The following is a 21,861-nucleotide window of genomic DNA, read 5'->3' as shown; positions in this document are numbered from 1 at the left end:
CTCAACACTTGGTGTTCCCCAAGGACAAAGAAGTACCCAGCCTGTTGATTGTGAGGAATAGCCAATCAGACAGGGAGGGAAGTTTTAAATAAAGAAGACAGAACAAATGCCACGGTGCTCCTGAAAGTCTGGTGGACGTTGTAGATGTCTTTGTGTGTTATTTTATTTTTATGTGTATGTGTGTGTTTTGAATATAGTCCACAAAATATCAGCCATGTTTATTAACTCTGAACTCCCATTTGGCATCAAGAGGTTTTGCGAGATTTCTTAGCTGACATCTGCATGTTGGTGAGTGAAATCAGGTTGCGTGTGGTGTGTTGCTCCCAACGCCTGGATTGACACCACACACTGTACAGCCAAACCTGTTTTAGCAATAATATTTTATCTCCCTGTGTAGGGTCTCCCAGGTTTTGAAAATCAGCTGACAATTATAAAATCCTACCGTGTGAATCAGGCATTAGTCACAATGTAATTATTCTTATGTAAGGATGGCTGTGTTGAAACCAAGACTAGCTCATCATTCAACAGCAATAGGAGCGTTGGCCTCTTCAAATTGATATTTGCAGGCAGAAATTTCTTTAGGTCTCATTGTGATGAGACCTTAGGAAAGACCTTTGACCTCCAGTCGAAGTCCAGATTCAATTTTGGACTTTTGGCAACACTTGGAGATGTTTTTACCTCCTGCTGTCAATGTACACCTGGGCTCAAGTTAATCCTCATGTTGCATGGACCGGCTGTTTGACCACATCTTTCACTGTAGAATGTTTTATTATACAGAGAAGTTCATAGATGACCAGTCGAGTCGAGTCGACTGCAAAACAATCCCAAGTCTTAAGTCTTCTACCACCACGGTTGAAAGCTGTTATTTGGCCCATATCTGTTGTATACATAAAACCCTAACGGGGTTGTCCCTAGGAACAAACACTTGAGCTCTCAGGGTCAGTACTGAAACAATTTTAGATGCCCATCAAACATCAACACATCATACATTTGGAATCTTGTGCATAAGCACAGCCCACCATAAAAACAAAGTATTTCCATGGTGATCATCTTAGAGCTAGAATCATTGTCAAATCCTGGAAGCCTTAGCAGGGGGAGCCATCTGTCACATCACACACTGAATGTGACTGAGTGGCTTCGCTCTTGACCAACACGTCTCAATATCCTGTTTCCACGTTTTCTCCATTCGTCTTCTCTTCCACCCTTCCTCCCAAAACTTCTCCCTTCATCCTCTTCTTACCTCCGCATGTATTTCCTTCCATTCTCCTCTTCCACCACATCAATCCTTCACTCCTGTCACTTTCAGATCCGAGGAGGAAAGCTGATGATTTCAAACACCAGAAAGAGTGACGCTGGCATGTATGTGTGCGTGGGAACAAACATGGTTGGTGAGAAAGACAGCGATCCAGCAGAACTCGTCGTATTTGGTGAGTTATTTTCAAATTGATCGTATCACAGCACTCTGAATTCAGTTCCTTTTTTTTCCACATTAGTTTGTTGAGGATCTTCTCTTGGAGTCCCTGCGGAGGTTTTGTTTTATACCTCCTTCCTTTCCTTGCCAGCTGTTGGAGTAGAACATCGATCTTTCCCTCCCAGTTGCCCTTTTGACCCCTCTTCTTTTCCTCCTGTCTGACTTTCGGCTCAGTGGGACTGCAGCATTCTTACAATGTGTATCGATTGTGGAGAACACATAACCAGCCATTGTCCTTCTTATACACTTTATTGCAACAGTAACACTTTAGTGTTTTCCAGGCTGTCACAATTTGTTTCACAGCAATCATGATCTTTATGAGAGCTTGCAGGGCGTACAGGTCTCATTAGGTGTATTTAATATAAACCTAATGGATTCAAGAGTCTAACGCAGATCATAGACTCTTGACGTAGATGTGTTGTTTCCCTTAAGAGTCAAATGTTGATGCATTCAAAATAATCAGAGGAGGATGGTGCAATTTTTAAAAATATAGCTAATAGAGATTTGTCTTTGATTTTTGATTCATATTTAAGAAATCCATTTGATCTGGGACATATGTAATATAGACCACACATGTAAAGTCAATGATTATGTCTGTTGCTGCACAGCACATTGAACATATCATGATAATCCATGTGTTCACTGAAATCATAATGGCGAAAAAACATACATTATTTGATAAGCTATTATATTTAGAGCAACATAGAAACTCCCCCACTCAGGAATTGTACAAGCTAGCGTCAGGAATAGGGGCAGCTAACATGTCTGCAGACCCCACACGTCCTGGACACAAACTTTTTAAACTACTCCCTTCATGTCGGTGCCACCGGCGCGCTTTTGCATGAACCAGCAGCCACAAATTCAAACTTATCTTCCTCTTCTGTAAGAAAAAAAAAACACTGGATGTTTACAAGCTAGAAAAAAGAAATCTTTTTTTTTTGTTTTTTTTATATATGTTTATTTTGAATGTCATCATTGACAGTAAAGCTGAACTGAGGTCAAATACATTCTCGGTGTGCACAAACTTGAAGAGTAAAACTGATTAAAACCTGATCAGGTTGTATATTGACTTCCCAGACTCTTCTTCCACTGAACTCTGCTCACACAGCATTGGTTATTATGGGCTGTGCAATGGATTGTGATAAATAGAAAAAACACTCAAATATTTTGTACATCTGTGTACAAAATGTCAGCAGGGAACTGTTTGTATGAACCTGCTTGTTTCCCACCACAATTCCCACTTTAGTTCTTATCCTCTTACATATCCCACGTCTGAGTCCAACCAGGCATGCAGGGGTTTAAATGCCTGCTGGCTTCACTTCTGGTCTCTACAAATACTCAGATGTGTTTTTTTTTTTCAGATATTAAACTTTGTTTTCCATATAAAATCTTTGGTAAATTGCATGAATCTTTTTTCTTTACATGTATAGTCACTGCAGGGTCACAGGAGAGCTGTTGCTTCTCCTCACCAGTCAATGGGCCACAAACAGCGTACGCCCTGGATACGAAGCAACCTATTACAGTCTGCTGAGAACAACAACCTTTAATTTATAATGACATTCACAAGTTTTGCTCTGGAGCCAATGACTAATCACAGGAACCATTTTAGATATTTTGTTACCTTGAGAATATTTAAGATTCTCTCATTCAAATGACTCAATAATAATAAAAAAAAAAAAATTAAAAACCATACTAACTTACTACCTAGTCAGCAGAGACTATATTCCTGCTAAAACCAAACACTGACCCTGCAGAATAAGTTTTCATTGAAGTGTTTGGGTTTATTACCACCAAATCCAGGTGGAGCAGATCTAAGTAGCTGTGTGATTTCAGAGAGGCCCGTCTTCACCAAACAACCAGTGAACCAGGTGGTGTTGGCTGACGATACGGTGGAGTTCTTCTGCGAGGTACATGGAGATCCCACTCCGACTGTCCGCTGGCGGAGGGAAGAGGGAGAGTTGCCCCGGGGCAGGTACAAAGAAAAACAACACTAGCACTTCAAAAATTCATCTCACATTCAGATATTATGTATGAACGCATGAAGGGAAGCTCACGCTTGCAAACAACTTCTGCGGGTTCCCACTTTTTCTCAGATTTCTTGGGCAGAGTCATCCCGGTGTTGATGTGTTTGCAGGTTTGAGATCCGCAGCGACAACAGTCTCCGTCTGAGCCAGGTGCGAGCTGAGGACGAGGGCACCTACACCTGTGTGTCAGAGAACAGCGTGGGCAAAGCGGAGGCCTCTGGAACCCTCCACGTACACGGTAAAGACACATGTTCATACTGCTGGATTTCTTTGACATGTACAAAAACCATACCAACTTAGAACATAACAGAAAGTTCTAAATGAAAGTTTACATTCAGTCATTATGGGCTTGAATGTCCTCATAATGTGGGGCTTTTAAAAACCTATGTACATGGCTCTTTTTCCCAGGTAAGAAGTTTACAGCTTCAGTGGTTTCTATAATATAGAGCTGAGAGCACAAGTTTGAACGTGAATGTGGATTTTAGCCAGTACGATCTACTCCAAAATGGGTAAAAATTCTGCTTTCAGGCTCCAATATATAGATACGCTACAGTTACACCAATTTTTGGTAAACGTCCCTTAGCAAGTTGCACCACAAACACATGTTTTTTGCAGCCATCAGCAAAAAACACTCTGAATATTTGAGTGTTCTTCTTGGCAGAATTTGAAAAGTTGAAAAACGTGATTGTTAGGTTAACTGGTCTCTTGAAGTTGTTATTAAGTGTGTGTGTGGGGGGGGGTGTATGTAAATGGTTGTTTGCTATATGTCTCTGTGTTGCCCCATGCCTTCATTTGAAGGTCGCACCTTTACACACGCTATTTGTTATTGTGACCAAATAGCTCAATCAGTTGGAAGTGATTGCTCCTTCTTCATTATTCTACTGACTTTGTATAATGTACACATGCACATTTCCATTCAGCCTGAATGGACTTCATAGCAATAATAAAACCAGCTTTACTTTTGAAAGTGAGATGGGTATTCTACCAGTTTCTAGTTTATGATACTTCTCTTTCATAAAAAAAATCATTGCAGTTGCTAGTTGGAAAATCTTCTCAAGCAGCTGGCCAATCGGATATTGGATTGGAATTAAACTCTGATTGTTTCTTCAACTGTTTTGATCATTATGTCTGTTAATTTAAAAACATGTTCAAAGTTAAGTTAATAGCAAGTTGCCAGTGAAAACATTCTGCATTATTTCACTGGTTACTCGTTGTTAAGTTCAACTGAAAGAGAGATAAAGAGAAAAAATGGATTTTAAGGTTCTTTCAAGCCTCGACTCGACATCCCTGTGGAGAAACAACTAAGATCAAAAAGCAGCGAAATTGCCTGAGAATAAAGGCGGTCCCTTGAAGAGAAGCGAGCGGATGAGGAATCTGTCATTTGCTATGATAAAAGGGAATATTTAGTGTTTTTTTACTCGGTACAGACACCAGCCTCTACCCACAGAACGGACTGATAGACATGTCAATACACTCCATTATGATAACTTCAAGAATGCTTCGACAATCAGAGCAGTGCAGAAACACACACTGGTGCAGAAGTGAACATTTAACTAGCAGAAGTTTGTCTCCGAGTGAAGGAGGGATTCCCAGCAGCTGCTTTTAGGCAAATGGAAATTGATTGTGGGTTGATTGTTATAGCTGGGAGCATTGGTTATAATAGGAAAAACTCTCTCACACACACAGAATGTAAACGAACACACACAGAGTGAAAACACCGATCAGAATGTCTCCTCTTATCTTCACCTGTGTCTTCATTTGGATCATCACTCCTCCTGCTACCTGTCCCACTGTTTCTTTCTTTCAGGATTAGCTGTTTAACTTTATGAGAGTCATTATTTTAAGTTAGGTCGCGTCAATATTCTTTTCGACTTTAACTCAACAAATTTGCTTGTATTTAAAGCTCTCAGTGCATTTGAACATCCAGCATGAATGGTTCTGTTATCCCAGCTGCATGCTCTTGAAGCACACATCGCCCATTATCTATCTGGATCACTTAGCGTATAATAGGGGAGTAACGATATATCTGCACCAATTTCCTTAAGTTTGGGAGATTGGAGATCATCAATTGGTTCATACCTACATGAAAAATCAATATTATCCACTGATCTTGTCTGCAATAGTCTGACAAAAAAAAAAAAAGTTTCGGCCAAAGTTGGATTCGGCAAGTCAGGCTTTTTATAGACCGGTGATTACAATACAAGTTGTAATTGGTTTACGATGCAGCATATAGATCCACATCTAGAAGGTTTAATGACAGGTAGCATCTGACATGTCACACAAATGATGGGACACAGAAACTTTGCTGTGCTATGTTTAGCCTTCCTGTTATCTGCTGTAATTCTCACTCTCTCTTGCAAAATCAAATCTATCATAGAAACCTATTTGTTCTACTTTTGTAGAAAGGTTTCTTTCAAACTGTTTGAATTATGTCTCCGTTTACTTATGCTAAAAATAACGAACTTTTAATCTTCTTCCCTCAGCAGCAACTTCCTCACTGAAGAGGGTTGCGGTTAATGGAACCTGGTAGTACTTAGATATTGGTGTGTTTACTGATTGGAAAATATATTGAATTTTTGAGTTTCTAACGAGCTGGGCTCGAGTCAGGAGCCATCAGTGTGAAAGTTCTCGACGCGTCTCTCATTTCATCCAATGTTCCGAGTCATTACCAGCTCATCATCTCATTTGTCTCACTTTTCTTCTCTCCCTCCCCTCCTCCGCCCCATCGTCTCCTCTAACATCACTCCATCGCAGTTGGCCACTCATGTAAGTATTCCATTTCATTCCATCGCTTGTATATTTGCGTGTGTTTGTGCGTGAGCGATCCTCTCAGGTTGCCATGTTTCAGACAGCAGCCACGAACGCAGAGGCTCGTCTGCCTAAAAGCATAAAATGATAATCAATTAGCAGTGAAGCACTTCTGTGATCAGGAAGGAAGGCTTTTTATTTCCACCACTCTCGTGCTGCGTCATCTAACGATTGAACCATGGGAAGGAAGAAGCAGGGCTTCCATTAATACCAGGGATCTTTAATTTAGAATCCAAACCTTCAGCCTTTGTCAAACGAATTAAAAGGAGGCGATGCGGCTGCAGTTTAATTCCGATTAATCCAACGTACCCGAAGAATTCAATTTGCTCTCTGGATTGAAATGCATCTACATGGAAGAGATAAATGTGTGCTAATGCCAGTTGTGTCTGTAAACGAGATGTCCGTCGGGGACACAGAAGCAGGATTCTGTACCGTAGCCTCTAGTTTTAACTCTCAAATGTTCTGGTGTGTGGAGCTTCCTGTTTGCACTCCTTGAAGACAAACATGTAATTGAGGTCAGGAGCTTAAACTGAGGCAGAGGCTTTCAGTCGGCTTCTGTTCAGACTATATAAACAGTGGAGTCGTGCTGTTTTTCAGGAAAGGTTTATATAGCGGTTCTTAGTGGTGGCGGTTATGCTTTCTACCCAACATTAATGTTTCTTTAAAGGGGAAAAAAATAACATTTAATCTGAAACCCATTTTGCCTGTCAGAAGAGATCAGGTGAAATAAAGATTTTCCGCTATTAACACATTTAAAGACTTGAGTAAGTAATGCTGGAGTGATGCAATTAAGTGTGAACCTTGTGTAGAAAATCTCATTGAACTGAACTAGAAGTCACGGTAGAAGGTTGAGAGTAGCAGTCTGAGGGCATGATGTTCGATGTTCGATCCTCGTTGTCACGTGTCAAACATATCTTTTTAAATTGTGGCCAAAACGTTCAAGATTTGATCAGAACATAACGTTCTCCCGTAAGCCTGCTACTTATATTACTGGTTTTTTTTGTTTGATTTATTTTTGTGACACATTTTGCCACGGTAACAAGTGGAGGTTAATGTTTAAAAGGTTTTGGGAGATTTTAGGCAGGCCAGATATATGGAGAATGCAGGAGGATGGTGTAACAACCACAGCAACCATGTTTTATCATTTACCGTTTTATCTTCTCTCAGCTTTTGAAAGGTCACTGTTGTCCCATATTGCCACCACTTGTTGATTTGTAATCTTCACTGCACCATAACTAATATTAATTATTGTATGCTGTCTGATATCTGACTGAGAAGATTTTCTCCAACTTCTCTGCCAATTTGGCTTCAAGGAGCAGATTCCAGCCAAATGCTAAAATTTTAGGATTTAGTTTCCTCCCCTCGTCTTCTATCTGACAGATATGCTCATTTTCAAGTTGAACTCTACAACATATACGTTGCATTGAAGGTGGAAAACCTTCTCAGCTTGATGGTGCAGAAGACGCTGCTCCTTCAGGATCGTAAACAACGCACTGACTGTGAACACTCGCATGTCCAGACAACACAGACATGCGTGTGATCATGTGGATCACGGTTTATCCGTGATCCACATGAATCCTCTAATCCTACACTTGATTGAAACCGTGTGCTTCCAGAAAAATCCTAATGCTCACAGAGCGAGAAAGAAAACTAGACAGATTCCATTGTATCCTTAGGTTTGAACTTGCATATGTTTATATTTGATCGGTTCATCTTTCAAAGTTCTTACTCATTTAAATTTGAAAATGAGATTTTATTGGCAAACGAGATCGCATAGCGAACAAAATATATCTATGCACTAATTTTGAAGACCAGCGAGGCTTTGAAATGTTCTTATTCTGAGTGTTTTTCTTCTCTTTTCCCCCTGCAGTATTACCCCAAGGTGCTGCGACTTTAGAAAATAATCAAAGTCCTGCTTCTGTAGCTTTTTCTTGGGCTATTTAAAGCATCATCATTCTTAAAGTTCCTTTATTGATGTTGGATAAAGAAGTCGGAGCTCAGGGCAAAAAAAAAAAAGGCTACCTTCCAATTAAATGTAAGCTCTGATGAATTATAGCCTGACTGCAATGCATAACTCCATGGAAATAACCAAGTACTCAGTCTTCATTTGGGAGTGAAAACAGTCTGAGGGAAGAAATAATGTTTAAATGTAAGAGCAGGGGTGTGTTATGAGGAAGTAGGGGTCGTCATAGTGTTGGGGAGTGTTTGTTGGAGGCAACATGTGTGAATCAGCGTCTGGGACTCTGACAGCTGCCTGTCGCATCTAAGCCCCCGAAGGAGCTCCTGCTGGAAATGTGTGGGGGCGTGCGTGGGGGTGTGTGTGTGTGTGTTTAGCCATGTGTCTCGTGTGTCTGCAAATGATATGTGAGACATGCATGCAAAGGAGAACGGGGGGCCGGGAGAGATGGGGCTAACATCCTTTGCTTGTGATCACTTTGTCTGTCTTTGCTGTGTGATTGAACAACACGGCGAGTTCATGCAGCAGCAGTGGAACAAACTCCCACTCTGATCTCTGAGCGGCGCTCGGTAGGTGGCGAACAGCTGAGCCCAAGCGCTTCCCTGCCTCAGTTTGTTTACAACGGGCTTGTGTTGATCAAACCGGTAGCTGAGCTGAAGGTTCAGCTGGTCCCGACTTCTACTTCGTTCTGCAAAAGCTTAGAAAATTATTGTGATATTTCAGAATCTGTTGCGTGGCTCAGATTAGGGAAGATTAGACTCCCAGTGATTGTAGATTTTAGGATTAATAATATCTAACCAGTTAACAACTTACAGTGAACAGTCTGCAGACAGGACCATCTGGTCAGTCTTTATTCTTGCTTCGCTCTGGGTTTCCAGACAGGACAGTCCTTCAGTTCACTGGTAACTGTATTCTTATTTTAGTCTGAAAAAGTACAAATAATATGAAAACCTTTTGACTTCCAGAGATTTTTAAAATATTGCTTATAATATTTTCCATTTAAGTAGGATTCTATGAAGATATAGTTAACCCCTTAAGGCTAAAGTATGTAACTTTTATGAAAAGTTTTTACATGTTTGTCAAAACTAACGTGATGTTATGACAGTGTAATATTAGATATATGATCTGTGAAAAAATGTATCTCTTCTGCCTTCTCTGTATGGATTTGCGGTCATACAGAAATAAACCATTAGGTCAGAAACAACCAATTAGGAGTCAGGATTAGATTCTTAGTGCTGCAATCATTCTTGTGTATGTGCTGCTCACACCTTCTCTCTTGCTCTATGTGGTTCCGCACAACAGAGACGGCCACAAATGCCAAGGCTAGTTACCACGGTCACTGATGACTATAGGTAAACAGTTTTCCTGGAGAAGTGGAGAAGTAAGTTGTTTCTTTGCCATTAGCACATTTAGCAGCGCATACGCGAGGATGATCACAGCAATGTGAGGATTACTGTCTTAATAGACACACTTTGGTCTTCCACTGACACAACTAAAACTGGTTGTGCATTTCTGCATAACTTTCACCAAAAAAATTGTTAGGTAAGGTGAACACACATAAGCACCTACAGGGTACCTACATATTGTATTTCTGCTGTTGCTGGATCCTCAAAGGTGCGTTCAGACCAGGCCTCTTTAGTCCAGCTCTAGTTCATTTTCCTAGAAAGTCCGGTTCATTTGGGGAGGTGTGAATGTGTAATCAAACAAAAAAGCGAACTCTGGTCCAGCCTCTCTGTTCAGCTGAAGCGAAGTTTGGTGCAGTTTCAAAGCACGTGTGAACACCAAGCGGATCGGAGACCGCCCCAAAACCAGGAAGTGAACTATAGTGCATGGCATTTTGGGTAGATATAATCTAAACAAATGCTTGGGACCTGCACTAGCAGGAGAAATGGCTCGTTGTATTTTGCCAAACATAAAAGAGAAATCTTACAACCACTAAAATATGATACCATTCAATTTTTGTTAACATTTTGTGAAGGACAAAGTTGCACTACAGAGGTTTTCATGTCGTTTCCTTCAGCGGTTCTTGGTGCAGACCAACACACTCGAGGAGGGGAACAAGTTTTTGAAAAAGGTTTGACTCATTTGACATCTTGCAGTGTGAAAGCGAGCTACACCAGCTGAAAATATAATAAATGTTCCAGTTTTGGTCACCAATAGAACCAAGTCTACACCCTAAGTCTGCCTCTGCTCTGAGGACTAGGTTACCTTTGGATAGAACATGTAGACTTTCTTTTTTTGCAGAAACAGCAGGGAGCAGCTCCAACATCATGATCAGTCAACTCACCCTGTAGCTGTTTAGCATCAAAAAAGCTTCTCAGTTCAACATGAACCTGATGTCTCTTGTCCCTCAAATCTAGTCCTAACCAAGTATTTAAACTTGAACATTTGATAACAGGTTTTTTTTGTTTGTTTTTTTTGCCAGAAAAAAAACAACATAATTACAGCAGCAGACCACCGACTGTTTTCGGAATTGTTCTCATTTAGACTGAAATTTGGTGCCTATCTGACTGAAACACAGACATTTCAAAGTAACCAAGAGATTCCCGCTCCAACCAGATTTTCCTCCTTTAAACTGACAGTTCTTGTCTGGAATGCTGTGGAAATCCGACATGCAACCCATGTCTATTTTTGCCTCACTCTTGGCGTGTCAGCCCCTCCATATGCTCGACAAGTCTGGCAACGGGGCTTTTCTAAAACATCCCTACTCAATCAGACGCTTTTCTTTGTCTTCCCTTTAGCATTTAACACTCGGCAATTGACATCCCCGACTTGCCGTCGCTTGGCTCACACGGAGCTGATATTTCATGTTATTTTGCATAACAGTAATTTGCCGTTCATGATAGGAGCCTGTTAAAGAGGAGTCACTGGTGCACCAAAGAGCCTGCAGGGCTGACTCTTAAATAACTCCACAAGTGACACGCAGACATTGTTTGCTGATTCCTGTCATGTATATTTCAGCGACTCTGTTGCGATCTATATTCTCCCCCCCCCTTTCAGTCCCAAGTGCTGATGCTAATGTTCCTCGCTGCCCTAAATCTGAGGCTCAGTGTCGTGCCGAGTGCACCCATTATTGCTAATTATTTATTGCAGCCTCAGGCGACGCGCCAGCTTGCCTCCTCCAATCAAACATTGTCATTCTGCAGACAGGCACTATGTGGTGCAACCAATGCAGCGTGTTAATACTGCACCGTCTTTAAATGTTTGAAAAAGTTTAGTTTTGTAAGAAGGAGAAGGAAATGCTTATTTTTATTTTATTTTATTTATTTATTTATTTTTTTTGTGGGTTGTCTTTCCCTAAAATGGCCTTCATAGCCCAGTGCTTTAATGTTGGGCATGTTCTTCTATTGCTTCTTGATACACATGTACGTATAGGGGTGTGGGGGGGATTTGCGTGTGTGTTAGCCTGGAGATGATTTACATAAGGAATGGATTTTACTCTGCATTTCTTTAATATTTCAGGGCTTTGCATCAGGCTGTACAGGAAGCTAGCGAGGGAGCGAAGGCGAGATCACTTTCTCATGTCCACATGAAGCACACGGGGGGTGAATGTTTGGACGTTGACCTTTAGGACCAACAGGGAGCTGCCTTTTTGACCCCAGGACATGACCCTCACCAGCTCAGCCAAGCAACGCCCCCCCTGCTGAGCTGGGATTTATGCCCCTGTTGACACATGGGTCCCCTCCTGTAGCCTCCAGGTTGGGTCCTAAAATTTGTGTCTGGGGTGTGCCTGAGAGCAATCAAGGAGAATAAGCAATTCGGTGGTAGAAAATCTTACTTTACATCAATCTGCCTTTTTATTGTTCTTATGAAAAGCTAGCTTTTGACTATTTTGTTGGTCCAAACTGTGACACCCCCCCCCCATCTCTCTGAAAAGTGCAGATGGGAAATGAAAGACCGGCCATATTGGACTTACCTCACATCAGTCCGATTTTGCACATAGTTTGAACACATTGAAGGAACAATCAAAGGCAAAAGCCCAACTTTTGTGAGTCAGTGATGTGTTCTGCTCATGTGTTTGGTTTTCTCCTCTTTGAACATCAATCATTGGACTGGAGCGTTTGAAGAAAACAGCGTCTCATGTTTGCTTTATCTGCAACGTTTGGGACTTGAGTTTCGGTTCCACAATTAAGAGTTTTTCTGGGTTTTTTTCCAAATTAGAAACTAGCAGAAGGAACGTGTTTGTTCTCTCCCCTGACTGTGACTGCACATTCTACTGCTGAATGGCTCTCCTCCTTCCTGTCGTCCCGTCCTTCTGTGCGCTTCCATGCTAATCGAGGGTGAGAATGAAAGAGAAGCAGGAGATCAGGTGGGAAGATGAGAAATCAATTAGGACTGTTGGAGGGCATCATTATGCATTCACACCCCCTCTGCGGAGGAAGGCCTGTCACTTTGCTACAGAATCAATACAAATCAAAGAGGTGTGTGTGTGGGTGTGTGTCTTTGTGCATATGAGCGCACACACCTTTACATGCAGCTGCAGAAAGAAAGTGAGAAAGCCTGCCATTTATCTGCAGCCCCCTTTCTCCTCCTGCCTGACACCAGTTCAAAGACATCTGATTAGCCTCATCATCACAGAGGTGACCCACAAACCTGGATTCAGACGCCGGGATGGCTCAGCTCGTCTTTTCACTTTTCTGCAACAGAGGCTAAATCGTGGCTCGTAGTCGGAGCCGTGAATATGTACAGCGGTGTGCCCCGCCGCTGACTGGAGCCGAACCAGCCAAGGTTAAGTGGGGGCCTTCGTATCGTTCCCTGTTGGTGGACAATATCCAGCTGGTCATTTCAGCATTTCGGGTCATGCATAGCATCAAATAGACTTTGCAGCACAAACAGTACAAATTCAGATTGAAATACATAGCAATGTGTGAGTTAACGAGTTTGGTTCATCACAATGCAGTCTTGTCTTTAAACCTGTCTGTGTGATTAAATCATACAGACAGATTCAATCACATTCGGTCTGATTTAATCATATCTGTAATACAGCGCAGTCAATACTGTACAAAACAACAGGTTTAGGGGTAAACCTTTAACCAGACTGTTAAAAGTTTTCAAAACATCCCGACTGATTTCGTTGAGACTTTGTCCTTGCTGAAGTTCTCTTCCATTGAAGAGAAAAACAGTCGGTCTCTGAAATAACCTTGCTAAATACTTTTCAAGAAAACTGCAATGGGTTTAGTAGCAATAAGGCAGAATAACTGCGGCATTTCAACCGCATGCAAAAATCTATAGTTTATGTCTGAGCTTTTTAAAATTTTGATTTCATTTAACTTGATTGCATTGTCCAGGATGACTTGAATCAGTCAGTTTAATTTTTTAAATTTTGAATTTCTTCATGAACTGTAGCAGAAGAACAACATCAAGCTAGTCCCTGACAGTCCAGCTTTGAGTGCAGCCTCCTGAAAGTGGAAACAAAGCACGGTTTTGAGTTCTGGGTGACACTTTTGTTCCACTTGTGTTGACTCTGACAGTCTGTGCTCCTCCTGTGTCTAACTCTACATTTGTGTTTTAAAGACAAGAAGGTGTCTGACAGAGTTGTCAGTTAGTTGTCGTCAGCTCATTCACTCAGCCTCACTGCTGGGATATAATACAACATGCAGATTGTTGATATGACACCATGGGAAGATTTCCACTTTTAAATTTGCCCTTTTGTCTGCGTTTCTTTCGTGCAGTTCCTCCTCAGATCGTCGTCCGGCCACGGGACCAGATCACAGCTCCGGGTCGGACCGTAACCTTCCTCTGTGGCACCAAGGGAAACCCTCCGCCTGCAGTCTTCTGGCAAAAAGAAGGCAGCCAGGTGAGAACATGCCTGTCAGAAGCGTGGCGGTAAACACTAAAACACCTTCTGTTCTGAATAAATCTGCCCTCTGAGGCATTTGGCAGGATCTCTCTGGCACAATGAGTCTGACTGGAGCTGCATGGAGACTGAGTCTGAGCAGCAGAGAGGCGGGCGACCGTTAACGGAGCTCAGATCGGTGATTGTAGACACGGGCCACATTACAGGAAAGTAGCTTCTATGTTAAATGGATTTCATGCTGATTGCCGTCCTTGCACAGCCTGACCTGTAAATGCAGTTAGTCAACCTTGAGAAGTCAAGCATCGGGTATTCAGAGACGCTCGGGATACAAATGAAACTGTTATGAATGCAGATGATCTGGATCATGAAACATGTCGCAGCAGAAGCCGGAGCCCATCAATTCTGCCTCGTCGTTTTTCTTCTTTCATTGGAGGCAATAATGAGACATGTATTGTCTCGTTATCTTTGGTTTTACTTCCTGATGTTCTCCAGACATATTTTCTGCATTTCAGAACTGTGTGATAATTGTAAAACCAACTGGCTTGCAATGTTGCCCTGTGTTGTCAACATTCTGGCATTAGATAAACTTATATCCACGGTACTTTTACACCAAAGCGGTCTTAGTGCTAGATCAGGGCTGATGCAGGTTCTATAAAAACACAACAAACAACCAGTAGTGAATTGAGGAACAACTCTGGAGACGGCTTGTTTTTACGCTGTTTTAAGAACGATTTTTATTCGGGGCGTGACAACCCTCAGCGGAAGACTAAAGCTAGAAAAAAACTGAACTTTTAATCCATCAAGGGCTGCATGCTGGCAGAGTTGGTTATCCTGCAGCAGCAATGTCCTGTTTTCAAATCCCAGACAAGGATATAGACATCTTGGATGGATATTAATATTATATGTATATAGTTTTTTATTGGTTGTTTATTCTTCTGCATGTCCCACGCTTTCGAACTGAAAAAGGGAAGCAGGCATTCAGTGTTTTGCCCCCACAGCGTGGAATCAGTTGCAGTCTGAACTTAAGATGTCGGAAATGATTTCACTGGACTTATTTCGAGCAGTTCTTAAATATAGGCAACAAGATTCTATGAAACAGTGTCATTGTTTTTAAGTTGTTTTTATTGTTTTATACTTGTGCATATGTATTAATTGTTTTTATCTTGTAACCAGGTTGCTATGTATTGCAAATTTTTTGCCCAGGTCCCTCTTGAAAATGAGATCTAGATCTCAACGGGGTTTACCTGATTAAATAAAGGATTAATAAAAAAAAAAAAAGTTTTAACAGATTAAAAACAGTCATTGAGCTCATATGTCTACTTTTGTCAGTGATCTGGCATTAATGAGGACATTTGAACGGAAAACGTTGCTTATTTTGTTGACATACATCTTTTAGCGTTCTTCATGCTGCCAGACAGGTTCTATTTAAGTGAGTTCTTGGTTCTGAAGGTCTGGCAGTGTTGACTTTTTCCACATACAACCAGAGTGTTTTGGGCACCTTTTTTTCCTTAGTAAATATTACCATCATCTGAAAGCTGCAATTTTCTTGTCCTGAACTTACATTTGTCTGACATTAAAATTATTTGATGATTTCAAACACTCAAGTGGGACTAAAACAAAGAAAAACGGATTTAAAAAAATATCAGTGAAGTGGACGTGCATTTAGTTAAACTCCTTTCGTAGGAGGTTTTTTCAGAAACCCACACCTCTCGACACACTTCGGTTCTTCTCTGCCTCTCGTCGTCTGCAGCTACCTGCTGCAGATTAGAGCCACTCTAACTCACACACAGCATACACACTTCACCTTCTCATCATCCACCCGGTGCATTATTCACCAAAGCGTGAGTCTGCACAGGCCTGCATGTCTTCAGTAGCATGCGTGTGTGTTTGAATGGGTGAGAGTGTGATAAGCATTACAGCCTGTTGGAGAGCTCAGAGACGATGAGAGCGAGAGTGCGTGGGTGCCCGCAGCGTGGCTTCCAGGTATAGATTATAGGGGAGGGCGGACGAGATTGGAGGAGGCCTGAAAAATGTGTGTGGGAGAGAAGGTGTGGAGGACAGAGATAAAGAGGAGAAAGCATAAGGAGGAAAGAACGAGGAGGAGAGAGAGAGTATGTGGGAAGCATGTTGGGAATGAGGTTGGAGAGGGTTTCGGAGTCTGGAGTGGCGTTGACACGTCGCGTTGAAGCGACCTGCGGCGGGTCAGCCTGCTCACCTCAGACGCTACTGACCAGGATAAATAATGTTTTAGTGTGACCTACACTGAGTGCAGCACACCTGAAAAACATCTGGTTGGATAGAAAATTATACTTATCTATGTGTATAATGTGCATTGTTAAAGCAATTTTCAGTTTCATTTCAGTCTACCACTTTCAATCGATTAAACTGAATTTAATTCAAGAAAAGTTTGGTTGTTCTAGAAGAACTTTTTTTTTCTATTTTTTAACTTTCCAGCCTTTAGCTTACATCAAATTTTGCAGAAATGTTGAAAATGTGTCTGTCAGGGGTAGAGTACCAAAAACATCCTCACTGTTTTATCATGGCACAGTAAAGATACTCAGGAGTAACTGGTGTAAATACCTGACATGCTTTTCCATTACAAATGACATATTCCAACGGTGTTGAAAAAGCACAATTTGACTTTTATGATGTCTCCATTAAATAAGAAACACAATTGAAATCACGTGTGGACATGTTTGTTCACACGATAAGTCATTAAAAAAACATCCTGCCGCATCATCCTCCTACCACTTCCTGTTGTTTTCTTTGTCTTTTTCGCCAGTAGTAACATCCGGTTGTGGATCACATGACCCGTGTGCTGCAAAACAAAAGGTTTCCAGTGTAGTTTTGCAAATTACACTTATTTTAATATGACCAAAAAACCACTTCATCCTAACACAAAAACTTTTAATCATAAAACAAGTTTTATGATGTGGCAAATTTATTTTCTTAATTCCAATTTGCCAGTTTTTAGGTCAATGGAAATGTAGCTGGTGACATTTCTAAAACTGGATATTTCCTCGGTTGTCTGACAGAAACTGGTATTTCAGTCTGGGCCAAAGGGTCTTTTAGTCATAGAGACGGTACGAGAAAAAAATAGTTGTGGTTTCGAAAGCATAGGTTTGCAGAATTCTGCTATACTTGTCAACCAGTAGCCGGCCCATGCTTTATGTGCAGCGTAGTGTGGGCGTGTGTGTGTGTGTGTGTGTTATGCACTGGGATAAAACTAAACTGTACAGACAGCTAAAAGGAAAGCCAGATTGATATTTTCCTGTGTAAATATGATTTTAAGATGAGGCTTTTTAGCCTTATAGCCCTTCCAATAGAACGAGAGGAGAAACACTGTTAATATTTGAATGCCAGACCAGAATTCATGGTCTGACATGACACCATTCTGTTAGTCGATAGGCACCAATCAGAGATTCTATTTGTAAATGCCGACCGTTTGACACAAGGACGCCGCCGCTTGTTTTTCTGCTCTAGATCCTGCTGTTCCCCATCCAGGAGCCTTCTCAGTCAAGTCGTTTCTCTGTGTCTCTGAGCGGCGAGCTCACCATCGCTGACGTGCAAGTGGCAGACTCTGGCTACTACATCTGCCAGGCCATCAGCGTGGCCGGCAGCATCCTGACTAAAGCCCTGCTGGAGGTGGAAAGTGGTGAGTCTAAGCACAGAGTGACTCGTGTTGACCAGGAGCGACGTTAAGATTCGGAAGTTTGCTACATTTGAATGAAATTTAGGTCTTATGTTTGGACTTGTCCCTTTTCTGCTCATGTTTTTTTCTGCACTTTCACAGCAGGCTTTGTGTTCTGCTTTTTTTAAAAATTCACAGTTTACACACGCTACGACATTAAAATTAGCTTCCTGTGTACTACACAAGAATTCTGAAAAACACTCTCATATCCATCTCCACTGAAAATATCCTCCTTCTCCAATCTCTTCTCTAATCTGATGTAATCAAAGGGGACAACTGCTGATAGTTTTATGCAAATAACTCGACTGCAACATATGCTTCCTTCTCTGCATCGCTCCCAATCAGCTGGGATTTTGTTCAGCTCCATCTGCAGTAACCCCCTCCTCCATCCCCCACCAACCCCTCTGTTGACTTTTCACATTTTCAGTTTAACTCCAGTTAGCTGATGATATCGGATCTGAAATCAGCATAGAATGCTAATGATGTTATGGTCCATGTCTTTAAGCAAATGCTAAATGCAGTGTGAAGTAGGTGCTCTAATTTTGCACAGTGACTGCGTGTCAATGGCTATGAAAGCATGACTTACCTCCATGCAAAACACATTAGACACAGTCTTTAACTCGCCCTGCAACATTTGGGGAATTTATGCTACTGAGCCAGTCTAGTGTGGCTCTGCTTTTTCATTCCACTTCTGCTTCAGTTTTTATGTTTGACAAAAAGGATTTTAGGTGGAAACTGGAGTCAGGTGAACGAGTCCAGCTTTTTATCCCAGAACTTATTCAAGCGTCCAACCTGCTTCCTCTGTAGGAAATCTATTTACAACCTTCATATGTAGTAGCTGCAGTTTTACATTAGAAAGGCATGTGTATCACCTACAGTACAACTGTCCAAAAAAAAAAAAAAAGTATACTATATTCTTAAGCTATAGGTGGGACTCTGGAAGACAAATATATATAAACAACTATGAACTGTTTTTTGTTTATTTTGCAGGTACAGTTTGATTTTAAATCCACTGGCATCCCTCTGAAAAGTAGAATGACTGCAAAATGTTTCGTTCTGTACCTCTCTTTTGTATCGTATCATTGAAAACACAATGACAAACTAAACATAGAGTACCAAACAGTAGGAGGCATATTTTTTTAAAGACTGATCATAATTTATAGATTTAAGAAATTGATTTTTACATTACATTCAGCACAGGTTAAATACAGTAGGGATTCATGATTTCTGTTTGTTCACCCACTGAAATCCGAATTTCAAAGTTCCACAGATGTACTCATAACAGGGGTCTGTTGCTCTCATAGGAGGTAAAGTAACACCATCCTGCCTGATTAACAAAAACAAAACTATGTCATTGATTTGCATTTTAAAAATGGAGCAAAACACCAGAGAGGTTGGACCTGAGAGCTTTCGAGAGGAGAAGTTCTTCAGTTTGAACATTTTACGTGTCATTTGGCAGGACACACGCGCACAAGTGGAAGCCAAAGAGGAAAGGTTTGATTTTAGTTTTTGGACAGTAATGAGTGGAGAGGCAGTGATAAAAACTGATTTCAGATCTCTTTTTCTGTAAGGTTTTCAGCAAAGCCAGATACAAATTTCAGCTGATTCTAATTTCTGTTTCAGGATTTCATTTTAATAATATTTGAGTATAGCACTGAAAATTTGTTTTGCCAGCCTTCAAGCTGTGAGTGATCATGACTAATTTATAGTAGAAGACCATTGCAGTCTATTAAACAGGATTTGCTATTTTAAAATAAGGACGAAATGATGGTGGAGTTGGTGGTTTTACCTGGCTCACCTTGTATTATTGTGAGTAGCATTACAAAAGTAGCAGTTTGTGTTAATAATTTTAAGTTCTTATATTCTTATAAGAATATAAGAGAAAGGCTGACAACAATTTCCAAATTCAACATGTTGCTTGATAGACAGTGACTAAAAGAATCTAAAAGGATAGAAAAAGGAAACTTCACTGTTTTCAGTTCAGCCATCTTTCTTTCTGTTGAAGGTTTTGCTTTCTCTCACTCTCCTGCAGCCCAATTAAGAAATAAAATCCTCCTTTTAGCTTCTTACTGCTCTTTAAGGGCATTAAAAAATCTTAATGCAAAGTTAAATATTAATACAAAAGTTCCGGCCGGAACCTTTGTATTTGTCCGTTTTGTGTACGCCAGTAAATCTGACGCACAAGTGACATCGACAAACAACCTGGATGGACGACAAAGCTGCTTCTCTTGGCCGACTTTGAGTAAATTTATGCTTCAAAGAACAATCTGATTGGACGCTGGAAAAGACTATTGTTGTGTTCAAGTTATGCTAAAAGAAGCTAGCCTATCAGCAAAGTTATTCAAGTCTAAAATAGCATCTTGATGCTAAACATGCTACAACAGCACAGACGTCCCTAATGCTAATGTCAGCGTCCACAGTCGACATTTCCGAAGACAAATTTTCATGATTGATCAGGGATTTCTGAAACACTTGAAAGCTGAATGGGTATAATAGAACTTTGCACCAATCTGATGGTTGGACAACATAAGTAACATATAAATAACAATAAATATTTGTTGTTCAGCTCTTATGTCTAATTGTTCAATAATTTAGCAGCAAATAGGGTTCCTGATTTGAAGTATTGCTTATGTTTGCAGTTAGTCATGTTAGTTATGTTTGCACTCAAAGTTCCACATTTGTATTTATAACATATTCATTCAGTCGAGTCCCACCTAATATCTCACTGGTACTGAAAATAGCTAACTTTGAGTCTAACCCTGCCTTTTCTAAAAGTAATGTGATCTGTGTAACTTTGTCTATCAGAACCTTGCACTCGCTCATCAGAAAAAGGTTGACTTTTTTTTTTTTTTGACCAACCAGATGCCGATCTGGGCAGATCGATCTTAAAATCGATCGATTCTGCTCACCGGGAGATTTTTCGGTGCATTCAAAGAACTGGAAAAGGGAGTTGAGAGATATTGTCCTTTCAAACTCTAGAATATGTGATAACCAAACTGGAAAAGATGCTAGCGAGGGGGGAACACGATGCCAACCAACAATTTAAATAGATGCTAATAATCCAATAAGGAAAACCAGATATTAGCATTTCATCTCTAACTCTTAAATCGTTCTGCTGTTTCCTGTCCCTTCAGCACCCTCAGACAGGGTCCCTCCCATCATCCGACAGGGGCCAGGCAATCACACTCTAGCTCCCGGTTCAACCGCTCAGCTGCACTGCCACGTCATGGGCAACCCCATCCCCAGCATTCAATGGGAGAAGGATGGCCAGAGGATTCTGGGAAACGACGGACGAGTCAGCCTGATGGAAAATGGTACCTTTCAAATCACCCGCCTCCAGGTGAGACAGTAACACTCCCACTTATTCGCCCAGTTCCAACTTTTATCTCATCCCGTTACGCCCCAAACCTAATAACCCGTGTTCACGGTCTGCATAATGTACTTAATGCACTTTATACAACATGAACATATTTTATCTGGTGGAACCGGAGACTGTGACTTATACAGCCTTGTGGTTGGTTCACATGGGGTGTGTTTAAAAGTAGAGTGGAGGTAGAAAAAGGCGGCGTGCAATCACCATGATAATGAGCGTTGCAAGGCCATTAACGGTCATTAACACCATCTGACTCCATGCTAATTAAATCCATTCTGACCAGAATTCCCTCCTGGGTGCAACGCAGCACCTGAGGTCACTGCAGCCTTGACGAGCTCGGAAGAGGCTCGCGCATTAATTGATTGTGGGTTCTCAATGAGTAACGATCTCTGAGACTGGTAATTAAATCCTCAATGCATCAGTGCAAGTGAGGAGTGACTGAGTGAGTTGGGGAGAGACGGAGGCACAGGAGCAGGCAGGAGGCCGACTGAAAGGAGAGGACCGAAGCAGAAACAGCTGGGAGTTTGAAGCTTTCTTTTTTAACCTCACTCGTCACGTAGAGAGAAGAGGTACTGGAAGTGCTCCGTTTCCAAAATCCTTTCTGAATGACGCTCGGCTGTAGAATTTGATTCAATGTGATCAGGAAGAAAAAAAAAGAAAAGCTTTAGTTTCAGATAAAAGAACAAAATGTCTACTTTTGAGTCCACTCCAGACACTGATCCTGTTATTTGAGTCCAAAC

General features: G+C 41.2%; 1 protein-coding gene across 4 annotated transcripts in view; it reads left to right on the top strand.

Annotated features, from left to right (window-relative positions):
* Nucleotides 1-21,861, top strand: part of robo3 (roundabout, axon guidance receptor, homolog 3 (Drosophila)) — a 183,642-nt gene that overhangs the window by 135,109 nt on the left and 26,672 nt on the right. For 3 of the 4 annotated variants that reach the window (XM_032576308.1, XM_032576309.1, XM_032576311.1), the window contains exons 4-10: nucleotides 1,307-1,427; nucleotides 3,305-3,443; nucleotides 3,606-3,733; nucleotides 6,250-6,261; nucleotides 13,933-14,057; nucleotides 17,541-17,712; nucleotides 20,883-21,088. In XM_032576308.1, the coding sequence (XP_032432199.1) occupies nucleotides 1,307-1,427; nucleotides 3,305-3,443; nucleotides 3,606-3,733; nucleotides 6,250-6,261; nucleotides 13,933-14,057; nucleotides 17,541-17,712; nucleotides 20,883-21,088 (903 nt within the window). The remainder of the gene's footprint in view (nucleotides 1-1,306; nucleotides 1,428-3,304; nucleotides 3,444-3,605; nucleotides 3,734-6,249; nucleotides 6,262-13,932; nucleotides 14,058-17,540; nucleotides 17,713-20,882; nucleotides 21,089-21,861) is intronic. The other variant, XM_032576310.1, reaches the window with a different exon arrangement.

This window comes from Xiphophorus hellerii, chromosome 11 (assembly GCF_003331165.1).
Source record: "Xiphophorus hellerii strain 12219 chromosome 11, Xiphophorus_hellerii-4.1, whole genome shotgun sequence".
Classification (NCBI taxonomy): Eukaryota; Metazoa; Chordata; class Actinopteri; order Cyprinodontiformes; family Poeciliidae; genus Xiphophorus; species Xiphophorus hellerii.
The sequence above is the reverse complement of the archived record's forward strand: the minus strand, read 5'-3'. Positions and strand labels throughout refer to the sequence as shown.